Source organism: Salmo salar, chromosome 18 (assembly GCF_965601325.2).
Source record: "Salmo salar chromosome 18, fSalSal1, whole genome shotgun sequence".
NCBI classification, from domain to species: domain Eukaryota; kingdom Metazoa; phylum Chordata; class Actinopteri; order Salmoniformes; family Salmonidae; genus Salmo; species Salmo salar.
Window position 1 is genome coordinate 19,232,137 of NC_138308.1, and position 20,770 is coordinate 19,252,906.

The 20,770-nt window shown below is 44.6% G+C and overlaps 1 protein-coding gene across 4 annotated transcripts in view; it reads left to right on the top strand.

Annotated features, from left to right (window-relative positions):
* The window catches only part of LOC106576990 (apoptosis-stimulating of p53 protein 2), a 52,639-nt gene that overhangs the window by 28,693 nt on the left and 3,176 nt on the right, over positions 1-20,770 (top strand). For 2 of the 4 annotated variants that reach the window (XM_082964773.1, XM_082964776.1), the window contains 10 exons: positions 4,470-4,656; positions 4,825-5,006; positions 5,317-5,481; positions 5,735-5,776; positions 8,027-8,074; positions 8,903-9,095; positions 15,343-15,432; positions 15,648-15,772; positions 17,737-18,142; positions 19,225-20,060. In XM_082964773.1, coding sequence (XP_082820899.1) covers positions 4,470-4,656; positions 4,825-5,006; positions 5,317-5,481; positions 5,735-5,776; positions 8,027-8,074; positions 8,903-9,095; positions 15,343-15,432; positions 15,648-15,772; positions 17,737-18,142; positions 19,225-20,060 — 2,274 coding nt within the window. The remainder of the gene's footprint in view (positions 1-4,469; positions 4,657-4,824; positions 5,007-5,316; positions 5,482-5,734; positions 5,777-8,026; positions 8,075-8,902; positions 9,096-15,342; positions 15,433-15,647; positions 15,773-17,736; positions 18,143-19,224; positions 20,061-20,770) is intronic. The other 2 variants (XM_082964774.1, XM_082964775.1) reach the window with 2 other exon arrangements.

Below are 20,770 nucleotides of genomic sequence, written 5' to 3' on the forward strand. Positions count from 1 at the left end.
GTAAATTCAGAGCGTTTCGCTCTCGGAGCAATCAGAGCGCACGCTGGATGCTCTGGCCGAGGCGTGGGGTTGATCCAAGCGTTCTGACCTAACAGCAGCTGTCAAGCACCCAGCTGTCAAACTGGCTAACGTAGGGTAGCTTGCTAGCTACTTCCTGACACAAATGAGAGAACAGCTCACTCTGACCATTTTACTCGCCCTAGCAGAGCTATTGAATTACGCTTTTTTGCCAAAGTTTACTGATACCAGACATATTTAACGGGTATTGAGCGTTCGTACATTCGTAAATTATTATGCACTCTGGCACACAGACGAGTGCTCTGAAATCGGAGTAGATAGCCAGAGCGAATTTACCAGATACGTCAATCGACAGTTGTCGCAGTGACATTCTATTGAAATGGTTACTTGCATAGTGGAGTCTTTTTTTGTTTAGACATGTAGGTAGCTATCCAAACAATTAACCATAATCCCAACTCATAACGTTACTACCCTGCATGAATCTGCAGGTAGCTAACCAACCAGTTTCAATGTTATCTAGCTGACATTAGGCTATAACTAGCAATGCAAATGGCTCTGAGATATGAATAATATTACTACAGAGATTATACACGTAGTGTTAGCTAGCTAGCCAGCCAGATAACGTTAGCTAGCTAGCTAACAGTACACTTTAACTTGAAATGAAAATGACTTTTTGACAGAATTATAAACGTGTGATATCTGAATATCTAGATAGCTAGACTCTCTTACAAGTATACATGGATGGACGCTTCTCCCTCTTTGTCACGGATGCCATGGTTGCCCTTAGTTTGAAGGTGTTATCCGGAGAGGTGTTTGATATGTTCTCTTTTCAACTCCTTCTGCATATTTGCAATAAAACACCAGAATTTTCTCCATCTCCTTAGCTATCATACTCTAATTCCACTGATTTTCAAAACTCGGCCCTCCAGAAAGTGGAGAGCAACACTTGTGCAGTTCCACTAGCTGATATCTTTCAAAACAGCACGTTAGAAATGATTACCTACACATACTGACCAGCTCATAATATAGACAGAAGTTGCCACATGGCAGACCAATCCGAACTCATCTCTCGGCATGTTCAGCCAATCATGGTTAGCGTGAAGGTTGCTTTCTTTTTTTCTTGGCTAAACCAACTAGGCTCATTATTTTAACAATTTTATTCGTATTTACAGATGCCATACAAGTTTGTTATTAAGGCACATGAAAGTTCAAATGTTCCAGAAGGCATTTCTGCCCCAAAAATTAATACAACTTTTAAATGGTGCTCCTTTGAAGTAGTGACATACACCTAGTTTCCTGAAACGAGTCTCATATACACAACAGAAATATTTTTAAGTAATATAAATAAATAAGTGATAAGCAGTAATGGGCAGTCACTACCATTTTAGGACTTTTTATTAATTGTTTTATTCTGTGTTACAGCATTCAACCCACATAATGCATAGTGTATTTAATGTATAAAATAATCAAAACCAAAATTGAAAACTGATTATTTTTTAATAATCGAACCAAAAATGAACAGACCTCAAAGAGCACTACACACATGAGGTGGAAAATAAGAGATAGTTGTGTAGATGAGTTGTGGCACATGTAAGAACTGTCGTGTCCTTGGCATCATTAAAAGTGAAGACCTGTTATTTTATCAAATCAATTATCTGTAATTATTATTACGTGATTAAACTATTCATGTAAATGTAATTAACTAGGAAGTCGGGGCACCAAGGAAAATCTTCAGATTACAAAGTTATAATTTTCCTAATATAACTCTTCAGATATTTTAATATCTGATCAATTAGTCTTCTTATTAATGAATTATTATTTACGTCAGTCTCATTCCAAACGTCGAAAATTGTTGGTTATCTGCACGAACCCAGCCTTTACTATAATTCATCCATACACCAATTGGCTTAATCATTTATTTACTAACTAAATAATCACAGAAATGCATAAACAAACAAACAGTAGATCTGTTACTAACGAACTGAATTTGGTAAAAGGCTTTTATGTACTCTGTGCCATCATCTTGGAACGCCTTACAAAATACTTTTAAACTGGAAGAACTTGTCCCGATTGGTATTTTTAAATCACTGATGAATGATCTTGAGACTGATTCCCTGACCTGTCAATGTTTTGATAGGGAAGATTCCCTAGTGGGCTAAGCTGATGTGACGGCTTGGTGGTCAAAGGGAAGTGGGTGTGAACTGAGCAAGAGCGGGAAAGACAAAATGGATCACACACTATACCACTATAATTATATTAATTTAAATGCTAATCCTTTGCACATGAACGCTCACTCATTCGGGAATAATTGCAAACAATATATATTTATGCCCATGTGTCGTGATCTTTTCTGTTGGAATCTGTCTGCTGGAGAGTTCATCTGAGTGTCTCTCTCTCTCTCTCTCTCTCTCTCTCTCGCTCTCCTGAAGATCAAAGTCTTTCATGGTTAGAATGTATACTTCAGAGTACCATGCAGAAATGTTCTGATAGAATAGATGTTTCGGCGGTTGTCGGTCTTCGCATCCCAGTTTTCCAGAATTTCTAGCTGCAGAGTAGTAATTAGTATCTAAGATTTGCTCTTATTCTGTAGGGATCGATAGTCTGAGTTTAACCATTTCCAGCCGTGTAGCCAATGTTCCACGTGGTATGGTTAGGAAGTCTAAACTATTAGCAATCACAGCTCACACTGTGGGTTTTCTCAGTCTTGGTACTCAAACCTGTGCCACCTTAGTTTACACCGAGGTACGCGTGGTCTGAAGAGGATTTTCTTAGGAGGGGCTTTTATTCGTAACAATAGGAAAGGTGGTTCTATGATGCCTGTTCATGTCTGTGCTCACGGGGGCGGGTCAATGACTTAGTTCAACTTTAAAGGGAATTACAATTCTTTCATGTTAAAGGTCTAACATCACATTACATAATTTCACAAATAGTTTCATCTTTACTCATTCATTTTATACAATAATTAGATGCAAACCTCATAACGGAGGCACCTGTATAAACATAGTTAGAGTAATGTGACTGTATTGTCTTTCATGAGGTCACAAACATGAAACAAAATGGACCGGGTCAAAGCTGGCTTCTCCACCGACCGTTTACACATTCTCCAAAATATGGATATTGTTCCACTCTCAAATTCTGGAATGTAGTAGAATTTGGCGGGAGTTCCTTTGTTCTACTGTTGAACTCTCTCTCTCTCTCCATACAACATGAAAAGGGGGAGAGAGTCTCCGCCAGGAATTTATGACCTGAGATAACAGAACCTGGGTGTAGGAGAGAGTGAGAAGCCATGTGCTATACCCAGAAAGGGCTACGTCATGCCAGAATATTATTGTAGGATGTAGTGCAGTAAGCCTTTGAGTTGTATTTTCCCCATCTCATTAACATGTGATTCTGGTCATCAATCACTATAACCATGCTTCAAACAAAGGACTTTTTTCAGATACAGAAGATGTATTGGCTAGATGAGGGCGATAGGCTGACGCATTACAGTTTGGTTGATTTGATGGGTTTCTTTCCCTCAAGGGGTCTGTAGCTGCTGAGGCATCTTGAACCATAGTCTGTTTCCACTGGTATATTTTTTTGCTTACATTTATTTATCAAGGCTCAAGTTTCATGGAGATCAATGCTCTTGTTTCAAGAGAGACCTCTCTCTCTCTCTCTCTCTCTCTGTCTCTCTTTCTCTCTCTCTCTCTCTCTTTTTCTCTCTTTCTCTCTCTCTCTCACACAGTCTCTCTCTCTCTCTCTCTCTCACACACACAGTCTCTCTCTCTCTCTCTCTCTCTCTCTCTCTCTCTCTTTCTCTCTCTCTCTCTCTCTCTCTCTCTCTCACAGTCTCTCTTTTCTCAGCCAAACTGAGGAAAGTGTTTTTTTCCCTTTAGCCTTTGCTTGGATCAACACAGTCGGTTCCACGCTGCGTGCCCACCTGTACTGCCTGTCTGTCTTTGCTCATCCTAACTGTGTTTGTCAGGGGGAAGCCAGAGGATAGCACAACAGGCTTCGGAATGTAGCCCTGAGAGAGCAGCCATATAAACATGCCGTACCATCACCACAGATAACCTGTAAGGGAGCTTAATAAAGACACTGTTTTAGGAGATTCCTGTCATGTTTATGGCGCAACGAGTAGATCATTGTTCGACTTTCTCACCACAGTGATGTTCGGTTTGTCAAATGTTCAGTTCTAACTAATGATATGGACTGAATGATTGACAGGACAGCATGCCAAAAGCACATTCAACCCAAAAAACTTAATAGACATTGCAGACAAATCACAATTGACGTACAGTAGTTGTACCCCATTGGCCTATTAAAATGAGCAGTTAAAATGATCCATTATGCAGTCTATGGAATTATAGTTAAGCACTCTGTGCAGTGGTGGTTTCTGAAGCAAGCAGGGCTCCGTAACCATCCCGTCTTCTTTCTCCCCTACCCCTCTCCTCTCTCTCGCTCTTTAGGAGCAGCGCCTGCGCTACCTGAAGCAGCAGGAGGAGAGGCAGCAGCAGCAGCAGCAGCAGCAGGCATCGGACCAGGAGAAGCTGCGGCGTCTCAGAGAGAACGTGGAGAACCAGGAAACCAGGCTCAAGAAGGTCCGGGCCCTCAAGGGCCACGTGGAGCAGAAACGCCTCAGCAACGGCAAGCTGGGTGAGCACAGTGTTGCAATGAATGGGCAAGGAATTGGTTGTTTGGTGGATTGATTGAGTGGAGAATTGATTGGTGGATTTGTTTTGGATGACTGACTGATCGATTGGTTCTAACCTGTGTGTGTGTCTGCATGCGTGTATCTTTCTCCATCTCTCTCTCTCTCTGTAGTGGAGGAGATAGAGCAGATGAATGGTCTGTTCCAACAGAAGCAGAGAGAGCTAGTGGTGGCTGTGTCCAAGGTGGAGGAGCTCAACAGACAGCTGGAGATGCTTAAGAACGGCAAGATGGACGGCTTCAAAGACAACCAGAGCTCTGTGGCTGAACTGGACCACCTCTACAAGGAGCTGCAGGTGTGTGTGCTTCGAGTTTGCACTTTTGGGACTATTGACAATTCCGTTGTACCTGGATAACTCAATCCCAGGAGCTCAATTGTTTGAAAGTATTTTACATATGCGTGCCGTTTGACCCATGTCTGTATTTTCAAATCACTTACATTTAGCATGTGGCTCGTGTGGGACTCAAACCCTTAAATATGCCTACCACCCTGACCTAACTAATCAACTGAGCCATCAGAACCACAATTTCAAAGCCTCATATGTCCTCTACCTTGTCCTCCATCCTAGTTCAGCTCTCTAGCATGTCATCTTTTGTCCCCTCTAGCTGCGTAACAAGCTTAACCAGGAGCAGAATGCCAAGCTGCAGCATCAGAGAGACAGTCTGAACAAGCGCAACCTGGAGGTGGCCTCTATGGACAAACGCGTCAGTGAGCTCCGAGACCGCCTCTGGAAGAAGAAGGCCGCTCTGCAGCAGAAAGAGAACCTGCCGGTGAGTACGTACACACACACACGCACGCACGCACGCACGCACGCACGCACGCACGCACACACACACACACACACACCACACACCACACACCACACACACACGGATGCAGAACACTTACTTTGACATCTCAAGACTTGGTCAAAGAAATGGAAATATTTACATAGTGAAGCATACCCCATCAAAAGTGATAACCTGAGCGCCCCCTAGGGGCTGGAGAGTATAAACACACTGTATCTCTGTTTACCTCTGAAAGCCACAGATGCCCTGGCCCTCAGAGCCGGCCCCTATCAAAAAAGTAAGACTCCTCAACCCTGTCTCTCACTGCCTTTCTGCACTGACAAACAAATCACTGTCTCACAGGACTGAAATACCCTCTGATCTCTCCTTCCACAGTTCACTTGTTCTATCTCTGTCTATTCAGCGTTCTTCAATCATGGTCCCTGGGACTCACAGAGTGGGGAAATTTCCCCCCCCCAGCCCACTACTATAACACTTGATTCAGTTATTTTAGTGCCTGTCTGGAGCAAAAGCCTGCACACCTGGTGGCTCCCAAAGATCAGGATTGAAGGAGTTGATTTCACAGAGTTGATTTGCTATCTCAGTTTACACTCAACACTCCCTCTCTTCAGCCCAGCTTGGTTAAAACAACTGCAGGAGAGGAGTGGAGACTAGAGCACAGGCAGGCAGATAGGAATGCCAGAGGAGATGGTATCAGGCCTGAGCTCTGACATCCACTGCCTGTTATCTCTCTACCCCTCTTCCTCTGAGTTGTTTTTGACTTCTGTGGTTTCCATGGCACTTTCATAATCTATGTTAACATACTCGGTTCTGTCTTTGAAAGATTTTGTGAGGAAATTGTCAGGACATGTGAGATGTAGCTATAAGTGGACAAGAACAACATGTATGGGTGAGGAGTGGTTCAAATGGAAACTCGAGGGGTTGAGGTTGTGGAGGATTTGCTCTGGCACTGAAACTGTGTTACTGAATCACAGGCATGATTTATTATCATTTCACATGTTACACGTGGTTGGCAAAATATTTTCTCGATCAGAGGTATTTCTATAGAAAACCCAAACCTCTGTCAAACTAATAGACAATCCCTGGTGATTTGGTGGTCTTATTGATTCTGACACTCTTTTCTTTCATTTTGAAACTAACTTCATGTGGTGAGTTGAGATGCATCTCTCCATATAAGTAACTTTATGCTTACTAATCCAAGTTTGATCATTTTAATGGGACATATCCAACATTTTTCTACTTCACATTCATCTCCAGCACCACCCCAACATCAACATCTTATGTGAAAATGGCAGGTTTCTATTTTAGTTTTTTTAATCAAAAAGATGCTCACCAGATGATGAAAAAAAAAAAATTATAATTGTTTCCGGATGATGTCATCACGAACACTTTTGACATCTGGAGTGTATCATGTGATTTTTAACCAACTACTTAAAAAAAAGTAACCTTTTATTTAACTAGGCAAGTCAGTTAAGAACAAATTCTTATTTACGATGACGGCCTACTAGGGAACAGTGGGTTAAATGCCTTATTCAGGGACAGAACAACAGATTTTTACCTTGTCAGGTCAGGGATTCGATCCAGCAACCTTTCAGTTACTGGCCCAACGCTCTAACCACTAGGCCACCTGCTACTAAGCTTTGACTACTCATAGTTGGTTAAAATCACATGATGCCCACCAGATTGTCGTAAGTGTTGCCGAATGGTGTCATCGGAAACACTTATCTACCTGTTTCCTTTTGACTTCAAACATAGACACCAGCCACTTTCACTTATGCTGATGTTGGGGTGGTGCTGGAGATGATTAATAGGAATTTGAAAATGTTGTACACTTCCTTTTAATGTGTGTATGCCACTGTGATCACAATGTTCCCTGGTTAATATATTTGCAGAGAGAATGCCATAACCTGCAATGCTGTATATAAACTGTTTATGAGCAAATAGTCTGCTTTGTAAGCACCTCTGGATGAAAGTGTCTACTCAGCAAAACACCTCCTGTACCACTAGATCCCGCTCCGATCTGCAGCGCTAAAACTCACTGAATGAATAATACAGTAGTGGAATGAATCCTTCCTTTTTAATATCCATACTTAATCCTTTTATATAAATGAAAACCACATGTCACAAATGGAAAAGGATTTCATCCAATATTGAAGAAGTCTACCTCTCGTTTGATGAAGGGAAGAGCTAAGATAAAGGAAGGAGACGGCTGAAGAGGTAAAGGTGTAATATGTGTATAGGTATAACATATGGAAGCAGAGGAGCTGAAGGCTGAATAGAGCAGGACTCGCTGAGGAGGTGGTTCAGTGACAGTCTCCCTGGAGTCATAATGTCGTCACCCGGCAGGCATGTTTCAACCACACTGGTCTCGAAAGGCTAGCCTGAGAGATACCAGCCTAGAATCACCTCGCCTTGCTCTGTCTCAACATATGGGAGGAACTGATCAATAGTGACTTATGTACTTGTATGGGGTTTGACTACCAGTGTGTTCAAACTGCTGTTGCCTTTTGTGTTTTTGTTTCTCAAGAATGGCTTCCCTGGTAAGGAGAGGGCTTCTAAAGACACTCATCCGCAGGTACAGTAACTGATGACAGAGCTGGACCTGACATAGACACACACTGATCTCTTCTGCATGACTTGGCAGAGCAGCAACAGGCGTAGGATTTACTGCACCCCCACCCCACCACCCATTCTGTTTCCAGTAACGGAGTGCAGTTGATTTGATCTGTTTTTAAAGGTCACGGCTTAACTTATTTAATCTGCTCTGTTGCGTAAAGACCTTGTTTCACACAGCTGCTAAAGTTAGTTTTTTCCGAAACAGAAAAACTTTCAGATCAAGGCTCTAGCCGTGTTAGAAAGTAAAGCGAGCTGGTTTGGTCCAAATGTTTTTGCGTTAGACTTGATCAGGCTTTATGTGGGATAGTTGTGGAGTATTTTTCAACATTGTTTAGCTCCCTTAAAGATTTCCTCCAGCGATTAAAAAAAAATATATATATATATATATATAACAAAAATAAGGTTTTACTGTTGAAAAGCGATATCCCAAGTATAAATTCAGTAAAGTACACATACTAAATTAAGAGGCTTTGGTTAAGTAAATCGGGTGAAAAATAAAGTGAAAAGGAGTGCCACTTTAAATGAGCTTTTATCATATTTTCATCCATAACGTCAACCACTCTGTGTATTTTGGACTAGTGGCAAATGGATGTTATAGTAACTGTCTAATCTACTACTAAGCTGAGGGAGTTTTCACTCTTTATGTACATCTGTGTCTGTGAGTGACCCTTCCCACTGATGCTCCCCCACTCATAACCAGCTGAATCTGTGTGTTTGTCTCACTCTGTACTGTCTGTCTAACTCTCTCCCACTCATCCTCTCCCTCCATCTCTCTTGCTCCCTCTAGCTGCCCTCTGATGGTCCGGTGGGTCAGCAGCAGCAGGGTCCGTCTCGTGTGGCGGCTGTCGGCCCGTACATCCAGTCGTCCACCATGCCTCGCGGCCCAGTGAGACACGAGCTGCTGGTCAAACCTGCTGCCTACCCCGATGGCACCGCCACCCTGCCCGCACACCCAGAACCCCAGGACAAAGCTAACACAGGTGAGACGGTGACCCCGACCTTTCACCTTTCCCATCTCTCTTCTTCCCTCTTGGCCCGGGCAAAGTGAGCCCGTCAACTACTCTGCTGAAGTCTCCACCTCACCTATTTTGCTCAGTCTCTTTTAACTATGGTGGGTACTCTATACCTCAGTTGAGTGATTAACAAAGTCACGATGACGAGCTTGTTAAGAGGTTTGACATGTGACTGAGTCCCCCACCCTCAGCAGGAGCCAAGGATTCTGGGATACCCCTGTTAGTACAGACGGGCTCTGGTTGTGATGTGACTCTAAGCTCAGAAGGTAGCCTACTGCCTGTGTCCTCTGGTGTGGCTGTTTCTTCTACCAATGCCCCTAACCAGAGATCTAGGATCAGTTTACCCTACTACTGATTTTAACTTAAAACATTAGAGGAATTGATAAGATACCTGACTTTGAATCAGTGGTTAGGGGCTAATGAGGTCTCTTGGCAGCCGTGACACATATATCGTGCTGTGATTGAATCAGCCATGAGGCTGTTGCTGTGTTTTTCCTCCACTCAATGGAGACTTATCTCTGCCAGGGTGGAATTCCAGCCCTTATGTTGCTGTGTCATTGTGCAGTCAGAGGTTGAACCAGGGAACGCTCGGTGGTATCCTCTTCAGTTTGGGTAAATTGATAGTAGCTATCTTACCAATCTAATGTACATTGGCACTCAGTAGTGTTCATTTGATTCTGTAATGACATACTTAATCCACCAGAGGGGGTATAGTGCAGGTTGCATTGAGATAGAATGATCATATTGCCCTTTATCACATGCTTCGTAAACAACAGGTGTAGACTAACAGTGAAATGCTTACTTACACGTACTTCCCAGAGATTGATTTAAAAAAATCAGAGAAAAATAATAACACAAGGAATAAATACACAATGAGAAACGATAACATGGCTATAAACAGTACCAGTCAAAAGTTTGCACACACCTACTCATTCCAGGGTTTTTCTTTATTTTGCTATTTTCTACATTGTAGAATAATAATGAAGACATCAAAACTATGAAGTAACACATATGGAATCATGTAGTAAGCAAAATAGTGCTAAATAAATCAAAATCTACTCTATATTTGAGATTCTTTGAAGTAGCCACCCTTTGCCTTGATGACAACTTTGCAGTTCTTGGCATTCTCTCAACCAGCTTCACCTGGAATGCTTTCCTAACAGTCTTGAATTAGTTCCCACATATGCTGAGCACTTGTTGGCTGCTTTTCCTTCACTCTGCAGTGCAACTCATCCCAAACCATCTCAATTGGGTTGGGGTCAGGTGATTGTAGAGGCCAGGTCATCTGATGCAACACTCTCCTTATTTGTCAAATAGCCCTTACACAGTCTGGAGGTGTGTTGGGTCATTGTCCTGTTGAAAAACAAATTATAGTCCCACTAAGTGCAAACCAGATGGGATGGCGTATTGCTGCAGAATGCTGTGGTAGCAATGCTGGTTAAGCGTATCTTGAATTCTAAATAAATCATGAGTGTCGCCAGCAAAGCACACCCACAAACCACACCTCCTCCTCCATGCTTCAAGGTGGGAAGCATACATGCGGAGATCATCCGTTCACCTACTCTGCGTCTCACAGACACGGAGATTGGAACAAAAAATCTCAAATTTGGACTCATCAGACCAAAGGACAGATTTCCTCCGGTCTAATGTCCATTGCTCGTGTTTCTTGGCCCAAGCAAGTCACTTCTTCTTATTGGTGTCCTTTAGTAGTGGTTTCTTTTGCAGCAATTTGACCATGAAGGCCTGATTCACACAGTCTCCTCTGAACAGTTGATGTTGAGATGTCTGTTACTTGAACTCTGTGAAGCATTTATTTGGACTGCAATTTCTGAGGCTGGTAATTAACGAGCTTATCCTCTGAGGAAGAGGTAACTCTGGGTCTTCCTTTCCTGTGGCGGTCCTCATGAGAGCCAGTTTCATCATAGCGCTTGATGGTTTTTGCGACTCTACTTGAAGAAATGTTCAAAGTTCTTAATTTTCCGTATTGTCTGACCTTCATGTCTTAAAGTAATGATGGACTGCCATTTCTCTTTGCTTATTTGAACTGTTCTTGCCATAATATGGACATGGTCTTTTACCAAATAGGGATATCTTCTGTATACCACCCCTACCTTGTCACAACACAACTGATTGGCTCAAACGCATTAAGATGGAAAGAAATTCCACAAATTAGCTTTTAACAAGGCACACCTGTTAATTGAAATGCATTCCAGGTGACTACCTCATGAAGCTGGTTGAGAGAATGCCAAGAGTGTGTAATGCTGTCATCAAGGCAAAGGGTAGCTACCTTTAAGAATGTCAAATATAAAATATATTTTGATTTGTTTAACAGTTTTTTTGGGGGGGGGGTACTACATGATTCCAAGTGTTATTTCCTCGTTTTGATGTTGTCACTATTATACTACAACGTAGAAAATAGTAAAAATAAAGAAGAACCCTTGAGTAGGTGTAAACTTTTGACTAGTACTGTATATACTGTACGTATAGGAACTCAGTCGGGCTCTCAACTTACTGTTGAGCGTTAGATTAAATAATACATAAGGTGCAATTTTGACATTTGTTTGTTCATAAGCAGTCACTCAATTAGCCCATGCCAGCTATTTATTTATTGGTAAGTTAGTCTAGCGGCCAGCTATCTAAACTTGTAGTAACCAGTGTGGGGCCCATTGATCATCAGTTATCATATAAAATGTGTCTCTCCGCCTCAAGGCAACATGAGTAGAATTGCAGGAAATTAACTTTAAAACTAAAAACTGTTCTCTTCACTGTCACGAGGGAACGCCGCTAAAACGCTCACACTCAGGGCTTTGATTCAGTCAGATTGCATAAATACAACACTAATGACACACACACACACACACACACACACACACCACACACACACACACACACACACACACACACACACAGCCAAGAGAACCAGTGAAAGGCCATGCACAGACGTTGGCCTGTTTTTATTCTCTACAGGATGACTCAGTCTTACTCACACACTTGTTCACTCAATCGTTCAGTCCGCCTAAAATAACTCACCCAGTAGAAGGTGTGTGTGTGTGTGTGTGTGTGTGTGTGACATTAAAAATGGAGAGGGGGTGACATTAAAAATGAATAACATGACACCAAAGCTAGTGATTTCAACAGCTAAACAACACAGCACCACAAGGGACCTCCTTCTCTTTTTATCTATCCCCCTTTTCCTCTTCGGTCCATCTTTTCCTTTACATGTAGTCTCCAGCGGAAGCCAGGGAAACGTAGGAGTTAAAGTAACAGATTTTCCCCAGTCTGCTGTGATGTTGCATGCAATCACTTCTGCGTGATGAGCCAATATGCAGTGGGAAAGAAGAGGGGGACAGATTGGGAAGGGAAGAGGGGAATCTGCAGCCGGTCCAAACCCCTCCAGAGCTCTTCTCCATCGAGTTGTAGACTGACGGGGAGGGTCCCTGCCTGGTCCCAGGTCCAACCAGGCCATCTGCACCCCTCACCATGCCCACACTGGGCCCCCTGCTTGGGCCTATAACGGACCGAACCTTCAACTCTGGATATCTAAGGCTCCTACTTTTTGTCTCTTGTTTGCATTTTTGTTTATTTTAGAAGCCATGTTCTTGCTTAAGCCTCTGAAAGACCTGCGGGCTAAGAGAAAAGGTACACACTCCCTCTGGTGTTGTGTGTGTGTGTGTGTGTGTGTGTGTGTGTGTGGTGTGTGTGTGTGTGTGTGTGTGTGAGCTTGAGCTTGCTGTGTGTTACCCTTTCAGTGGATGCAATATGGTCTTAGTTGTGTGTGTGTGTGAGAGAGAGAGAGAGAGAATGTTGTGGAAGAACACAAAAATACATTCTTATTTAATATTTTCATTGTCATCTCTTTTTCTGCCAGATCTCTGTTTGTGTTGCTGTGAGGCGATACTGCCCGTTTGTTGAATTAAACTGTGCCTGTTCCCATTTTCTTTCCACGCTGGATTCAGCAGCGTTTCTAACTGGGTCAGTTAGAACAAACACATTACCTCCAGCAGAACTGACGGTCTGACAGCCACGTGGTTTCAGACTGGCCCAATCAGCTCTAAATCACTTATTGAGGAAATGTGGAAGATAGGAAGAACTAGCTAGATCTACCACATTTTGAACTCCTGTACTGCAGGGTTTCCCGTTGCGGTGCACATTTTGGTTTTTGCCCTAGCACTACACAGTGGATTCAAATAATCAAAGCTTGCTGATGACTTTGCTTTTTGAATCAGCTGTGTAGTGCAACGGCAAAAACTAAACGTGCACCCAAGGGGAACCACAGGACTGAGTTTAGGAAACCCTACTGTACGGTCTTCATTTTTCGGAGAAAAGGGAAGTCCCAGCCACAGGGGTTTTCCAGTATATTATAGCCCAGCTTCGGCCAGACGTTGTCTAAACATATTTGACCTACCATTGGTTAGAATTGAAAGTATTGTTAGAAAACACCCATTAAACCACAACTCCGTAACTCCGTCCGCAATCCTTAAGGCCGCGCTTTGTTTGGCTTGTTCCTAGACCTAAACTAATCCTTGCTGATCTTGACTAGCTACAGATCGTAGAAGAGAATACTCAAACGACTATAATACATTGTAAATAATGGTTAGTCTCTTGTGGATTGCTCTAATATTAATAGTCTTGCTAACGTTGTTTTTACTGGTATAAAGTTAGCCAGCTAAGTGTACTAGTAGTACGTTAACGTAACGAGCAAATTGGCAACACATGACGGACGTTATCGGTAGACGGCTAGCTAGTAGCTACGCCTTTGTTTAAATAACAATTAGGAAGTTACCGAAGTGAACATTAGACTTACAATTGTTATTTGCACATTATGTAGAGGACAATTTTAGTTTCATGTCATTACGCCTTCCCCATTACTAGTTTAACCAAAGTTGCGTTTTGTCTCGAGTTGTGATTTGTGTTGGCTGGTTAGTTAGCTAACATTAACCATCTAGCCAATGCAGCTAGCTAGCTACTGTTGCTAGTCAAAATGTAGAGAAACTAACTAACTAACTAGGTGAGTAAATCACGTTTTAGCTGTGGCTAAGGTTAGCTACTCGTTGGCGTAGACAGCTAACGTTAGTAGCTTGCTAAATTCGCATCTAAAGTAGCTAACCCATTTGTCTGTGCGGCGTCTCACACCACCTTAACCAAGGACTGGCTGTGTTAGGATTAGATTGGTATCTATGACTGAGGACACCCACCGGCGTTGTACCGAGGCACACAATGGGGTAAACAGGCAATCTTACGAAAGCTAACCTTTCAAATGTAAACAACGTTTAGGTCTATGTGCGACAATCTCTGACAGCAATCGTCTAGTTACCGGTACGTTGACAGCTGATGGTTAGACAAAGCGAGCTAATTTATCAAAGCAGGGGAAATTCACTTGGGACCGACCGTCAGAGCTTTTTGAGTGCTAACATACTGCTTTCTCTATTTTGGTGCTGACGTTAGCTAGGTGATTCTCATTTGTCTTGGTCTAACTAGATTTGAGTCAATTTGCCAGCTACGTTATTGTAAACATTAACGTGTAAGTATGACCAGTTATAGGCTAAGCCATACAAGTCACGGTAGTTGAGGCTTCAACATAGTCAAGGCAGCTGTTCAAATGATGGCCTGAGGCCTCCGAACTCCCTACAACTCATCCAGAACGCCGCAGCCCGTCTGGTGTTCAACCTTCCCAAGTTCTCTCACGTCACCCCGCTCCTCCGCTCTCTCCACTGGCTTCCAGTTGAAGCTCGCATCCGCTACAAGACCATGGTGATTGCCTACAGAGCTGTGAAGGGAACGGCACCTCCGTACCTTCAGGCTCTGATCAGGCCCTACACCCAAACAAGGGCACTGCGTTCATCCACCTCTGGCCTGCTGGCCCCCCTACCTCTGAGGAAGCACAGTTCCCGCTCAGCCCAGTCAAAACTGTTCGCTGCTCTGGCACCCCATTGGTGGAACAAGCTCCCTCACGACGCCAGGACAGCGGAGTCAATCACCACCTTCCGGAGACACCTGAAACCCCACCTCTTTAAGGAATACCTAGGATAGGATAAAGTAATCCTTCTAACCCCCCCCTAAAAGATTTAGATGCACTATTGTAAAGTGGTTGTTCCACTGGATATCATAAGGTGAATGCACCAATTTGTAAGTCGCTCTGGATAAGAGCGTCTGCTAAATGACTTAAATGTAATGTAAATGTAACTCCCTTACCACCCCCACCCCCCTCTCACAGGTAAGCTGGCAGAGTCCAACAGTAGTAGTCATGGGCCATCCTCCATAGTGCCCAGAATGACCTCTCACTCCAGCGCAAACACAGAGCAAGGTAACCACCACCTCAGCACAACCACACATAAATGTTACTGTAAGACTCAACCACACAATGACCAGGTATGTAGTGGCCAAATCATTTCCGCCTACCCACACAAACATGGCTATCTTTGAATTGGCTACACAGTCCAGATAGGGTTGTGCCATTGTTTTCCCTGTTTGGGTCTAGTTGTTATGTTATGGTAACACCTGTGGTGGTGTTGTGTGTAGGTGAGACGGAGGGGATGAAGAGGGACCGGCGGGTGCGTCCGTTCTCCATGTTTGAGCCCACTGAGGTGCCCGCCTCCTCCCTCCGCAAGAACCAGAGCAGTGACGACCTGGTCAGAGACGCCCAGGTAAGAACAGTGCAACTGAACCGAAATGGTCGCTTAGCTGCTTTTACTGCAGACCCAAAATGGCTGGTGTCCAGGAAGTTGAAAACGTGAACTTTAATTGAACTGAATCCAATACCTGCCGACCTTCCTACCAACAGCTTAGAGCAGTTTCTCCAATGCACACACACATACAGTGCCTTTGGAAAGCATTCAGACCCGTTGTCTTGTTCCACATTTTGTTACGTTACAGCCTTATTCAAAAATTGATTAAATAAAAAAAATCCTCAGCAATCTACACACACCCCTTATTGACAAAGCGAGAATTTTTTGCAAATGTATTAACAGTAAAAAACAGACACCTTATTTACATAAGTATTCACACCCTTCGCTATGAGACTCGAAATTGAGCTCAAGTGCATCCTGTTTCCATTGATCATCCTTGAGATGTTTCTACAACTTGATTGGAGTTCACCTGTGGCAAATTCTATTGATTGGACATGAATTGGAAAGGCACACACCTGTCTATATGATGTCCCACAGTCGACAGTGCATGTCGGAGCAAAAACCAAGCCGTGAGGTCGAAGGAATTGTCCCTAAAGCTCCGAGACAGGATTGTGTCGAGGCACATATCTGGGGAAGGGTACCAAAAAAGTTCTGCAACATTGAAGGTCCCCAAGAACACAGTGGCCTCCATCATTCTTAAATGGAAGAAGTTTGGAACCACCAAAACTCTTCCTAAAGCTGGCCGCCTGGCCAAACTGCGCAATCAGGGAGAAGGGCCTTGGTCAGGGAGGTGACCGAGAACCTGATGGTAACTCTGACAGAGCTCTAGAGTTCCTCTGTGGAGATAGGAGAACCTTTCAGAAGGCCAACCATTTCTGCAGCACTCCACCAATCAGGCCTTCATGGTAGAGTGGCCAGACGGAAGTCAGTCCTCAGTAAAAGGCACATGACAGCCCGCGTGGAGTTTGCCAAAAGGCATGAGAAACAAGATTGAGAAACAAGATTCTCTGGTCTGATGAAACCAAGATTTAACTCTTTGGCCTGAATGCCAAGCATCACGTCTGGAGGAAACCTGGCACCATCTCTATGGTGAAGTATAGTGGTGGCAGCATCATGCTGTTGGGATGTTTTTCAGCGGCAGGGGCTGGGAGACTAGTCAGGATCTAGGCAAAGATGAACGGCGCAAAGTATAGAGATTGATGAAAACCTGCTCCAGAGCGCTCAGGTCCTCAGACTCGGGCGACGGTTCACCTTCCAACAGGACAACGACCCTAAGCACACAGCCAAGACAACGCAGCAGTTGCTTCGGGCAAATCTCTGAATGTCCTTGAATAAGAGCCCGGACTTGAACCTGATCGAACATCGCTGTAAAGACCTGAAAATAGCTGTGCAGCAACGCTTCCCATCCAACCTGTCAGAGCTTGAGAGGATCTGCAGAGAGGAATGGGAGAAACTCCCCCAATACAGGTGTGCCAAGCTTGTAGCGTCTTACCCACGAAGACTCGATGCTGTAAAAACTGCCAAAGGTGCTTCAACAAAGTACTGAGTAAAGGGTCGTAAAATGTATATAAATGTGATGTATATTTTGTTTTCATATAAATAAATTAGCAAAAATTTCAAAAACTGTTATTGCTTTGTCATTATTGGGTATTATGAGGGGGAAAAACAATTCAATCAATTTTAGAATCAGGCTAACGTAACAATGTGGAAAAATTCAAGGGGTCTGAATACATTATGAAGGCACTGTATGTACCTACCATACAAACACATGTACACCTTTAACAGGACATTTGATCCCCAATTTGGTTTTTCCATGCAGAGTGGAAGCCTGTGAGTAATGCGGTTAAATGAGAAGTTGTATTGTAATGGGTTAACTGTAATGTAATTTATCATGAACATTAACTCTTGACATCAGGAGTGTGTGGGTGGTGTGAGTACCTATCTGTCATCTAACCAGCTCTTCTGTCTACTCCTTTTTCCAGTCTGCTCCTAAAGCTGCAGTCAAGGTGCCCCCACCTGTCGCCAGCAAACCCAAAGCCCCCAGTTGCGCCCCCTATGGCAAGCCAGGCCTCAACACCGGTACCTTCCCCAAGGCCAAGCCCCCCAGCCAGCAACAGCACTCCCAGGAGGCGGCCCAGGCCCGCGTCCCACTGCCCCCCTCCCAGAGCCAGACCCTGCCCCTGCCCTCCAAGCAGGACCCCCCTCTGGCAGCCACCGTAAGACCCTTCACACCAGAGCTGCCTAAGGACCTGAGCAAGCCCCAGACCCTGGCAGCCAGTTCCATCTACTCCATGTACACCCAGCAGCCCACCCCAGGCAAGCCCTACCCACCAGCCATACAGGGGTCTGTCAACAGGAGCCAGAGCAGAGGCAACGGATTTGTCAGTGGTAAGACTACCTTCTGGTTCCTCTTCTTTTCCTGTTGACTGTATCTGGACTACTGTTTGTCTGGAGACATTTGTCTATTTCTCTAAAGAATGAATGAAGAGGATTGATTTCGCAATATGACTTTGTCAATCAAGGCCGGTATGTGAACCATGGCTCCAAAGCATTTCACTGAACACCAGTGTACTAGAAACAGTGTTGTCTGCGCTTGTTCTTTTCTCTGTTCGACACTGACTGGTAGATTAACTCCTAACAGAGAATTTAAAGCAGGCTGATGTCAGTCCTATGCTATGTACCTAGGAAAGTACAGTGATTCATTTAGCCAGCGGAGAGGGTCCTGACAAGCTGCAGTTAGTGAATCTAATTAAAGATAATAAGCCCTGAGGCATGGCAACCATTAAATAAATCATTAAAGCAATCCTTCTCGTCACCCTGTTACTGTTAACGGGTTGCACATATGCAGATATGTCTGACTAAAGTTAGGTTTGTAATGAGTTAGTCTCAGCCCTGTGGGATTTCTGCCCTTGAGTGAAGCAGAGGACATGAACTCTCTGGAGTCTGCAGTGGCCAGGAAAATTGTGTGGTCCTAGTTATGATAAGATGGTATACATATAGGAGATAACAAGGACCTGGAGTTTTTCCTGGTCAGGTCACATGATCAGAAGAAGCTCTTGGGTCTTTCTGACAGTGGCTGTGTCCTAATTTGCAAAAGGGAGGTATTTAGTGTACTTGGAGACTTCACTAAGAGTCCATTAGGTGCACGTGTCATCCCTGTGGTTCTCCCTCAAGGCAAATCCACCAACCCGACCTGGCTGACGCATGTTGACACCACTGCTCAGCCATGCAGTCAGGAGAACCGCCTTCTGTTACAGCTCTGATCCTCAAACACACATCCTCACATAGGCTACTCCCACTATAAACATTTTAAGCTGTGTGTTGCCTGCCTCAACAACAATAGATTGAAACGTTATATTTTCTCCAATCCTTGTCCTGGAGTGTTGTTGTGTACCATCAGGAAAATAGGTTGTCTAGTTGATGGTATCTTCAAAGACCACTTTAAAGTCTGACCTACTCTCTGTGTGTAGTGTACGGTAAGCCTGTGATCTCCGGTGGTGGCCCCCAGCAACCAGAGAACCCATACAGCGAGCAGCGGCACTCCCCAGACCAGCCCTCTGAGGTGGACCACGGGGCCCACCAGGGCACCCCCACCGAGGGCCAGCAGGGGGAGACAGAGCGCACCCCCCGTCCCCTCAGCCCCACCAAGCTGCTGCCCTTCATCTCCAACCCCTACCGCCATCAGAGTGACGGGGACCTGGAGGCCCTCAGGAAGAAGCTGTACAATGCCCCGCGGCCCCTGAAGAAACGCAGCTCCATCACAGAGCCCGAGGGCCCCGCAGGGCCCAACATCCAGAAGCTGCTTTATCAGAAGACCACGCTGGCTGCCATGGAGACCATCCTCACCACGCCCACCACACCCGAGGTTGTAAAGGAGGAGGGACGGGCGTTGCCTGGTGTTCCAGGTGCCCAGATTGTTGGGGAGAGCAGCCAACCGGGAAGTGTGAAACTGGAGGTGCGTGAAGTCCCTCCTCCCACCCCTAACCACCACCTCCCACCCCCAGCAGAGCAGACTCCCCCACCAGCCATCCCAGAGGGAGACAGAGAGGAGTTCACCCCCCCTCCCCATCCACCCCACCCTGCCCCTCGACCTGACCAGCCCCGGTTCCCCCCACCACCCCCTGCTGCTACAGGCATGGAGGAGCCCAGCCCACCCAGCCTGCACCCTCCTCCAGAGAGTTTCATGGAAGAATTCCCCCCCTACCCTCCACCACCCTACCCTAGCGGGGCTGAGCAGGAGATCCTGGGGGAGGACACCTTCAGCATGCAGGCACCGGAGGTCACCGGACAGGTCACATTACCACCGGTAAGGAACCTCATTTTAAGTGCCTTCCGTGACACCCATAAACACCAGCCCACAATCAGACACAACCTCTCTACTTGCTGCAAATAGCTTTAACTTCACAGTTCTAAGCCATATTAACAATAGCCAACTGTACTGTACTCTACAGTGCTGTATGTGCCTCACTTGTTGTTTCTCATGGGGTTGTTCTGACTGTTCAGGTTGTACAGTACATGTTCACCTCTGTTGACCTCATCTCGCCCTGGCTAGCTACCCTCCACCCTCTCACTGGTTATATAAGCACAGTAATCCCGATCAAGTATAGTAGAAAGTGGAACCTGTTCATTATGTCCTAATCTGAGAAAAAGATGGCTGCATTTCAGTAAGCATTCACATTCCCCCATCCAAAGGTGACATTGAAATGAGCTTTGGTTATTTTCTGTCCTGTAAGTAAACAACAAGCTGCGTTCCATTTTTGACCCCATATAGGCACGTTTGTCAGTGGGGTCCTACCCTTTGGAGTGTTGATGAGTGGTCTGACCCATTTTTGCCTCCCAGTTTGGCTCTGTTAGTCAGATCAGTATTGTGCTAGTTGCAGAGGGAACAGGTCCCTTCAATCTTCAGTAGATACTGTATTCATTCAAAGGATACTCTGGATGTTCATTCGAATCGTTTATGCATCCAGTTTATGAATATTTTGTGGATTGGAACACATTTATATGAACTGCGAATAG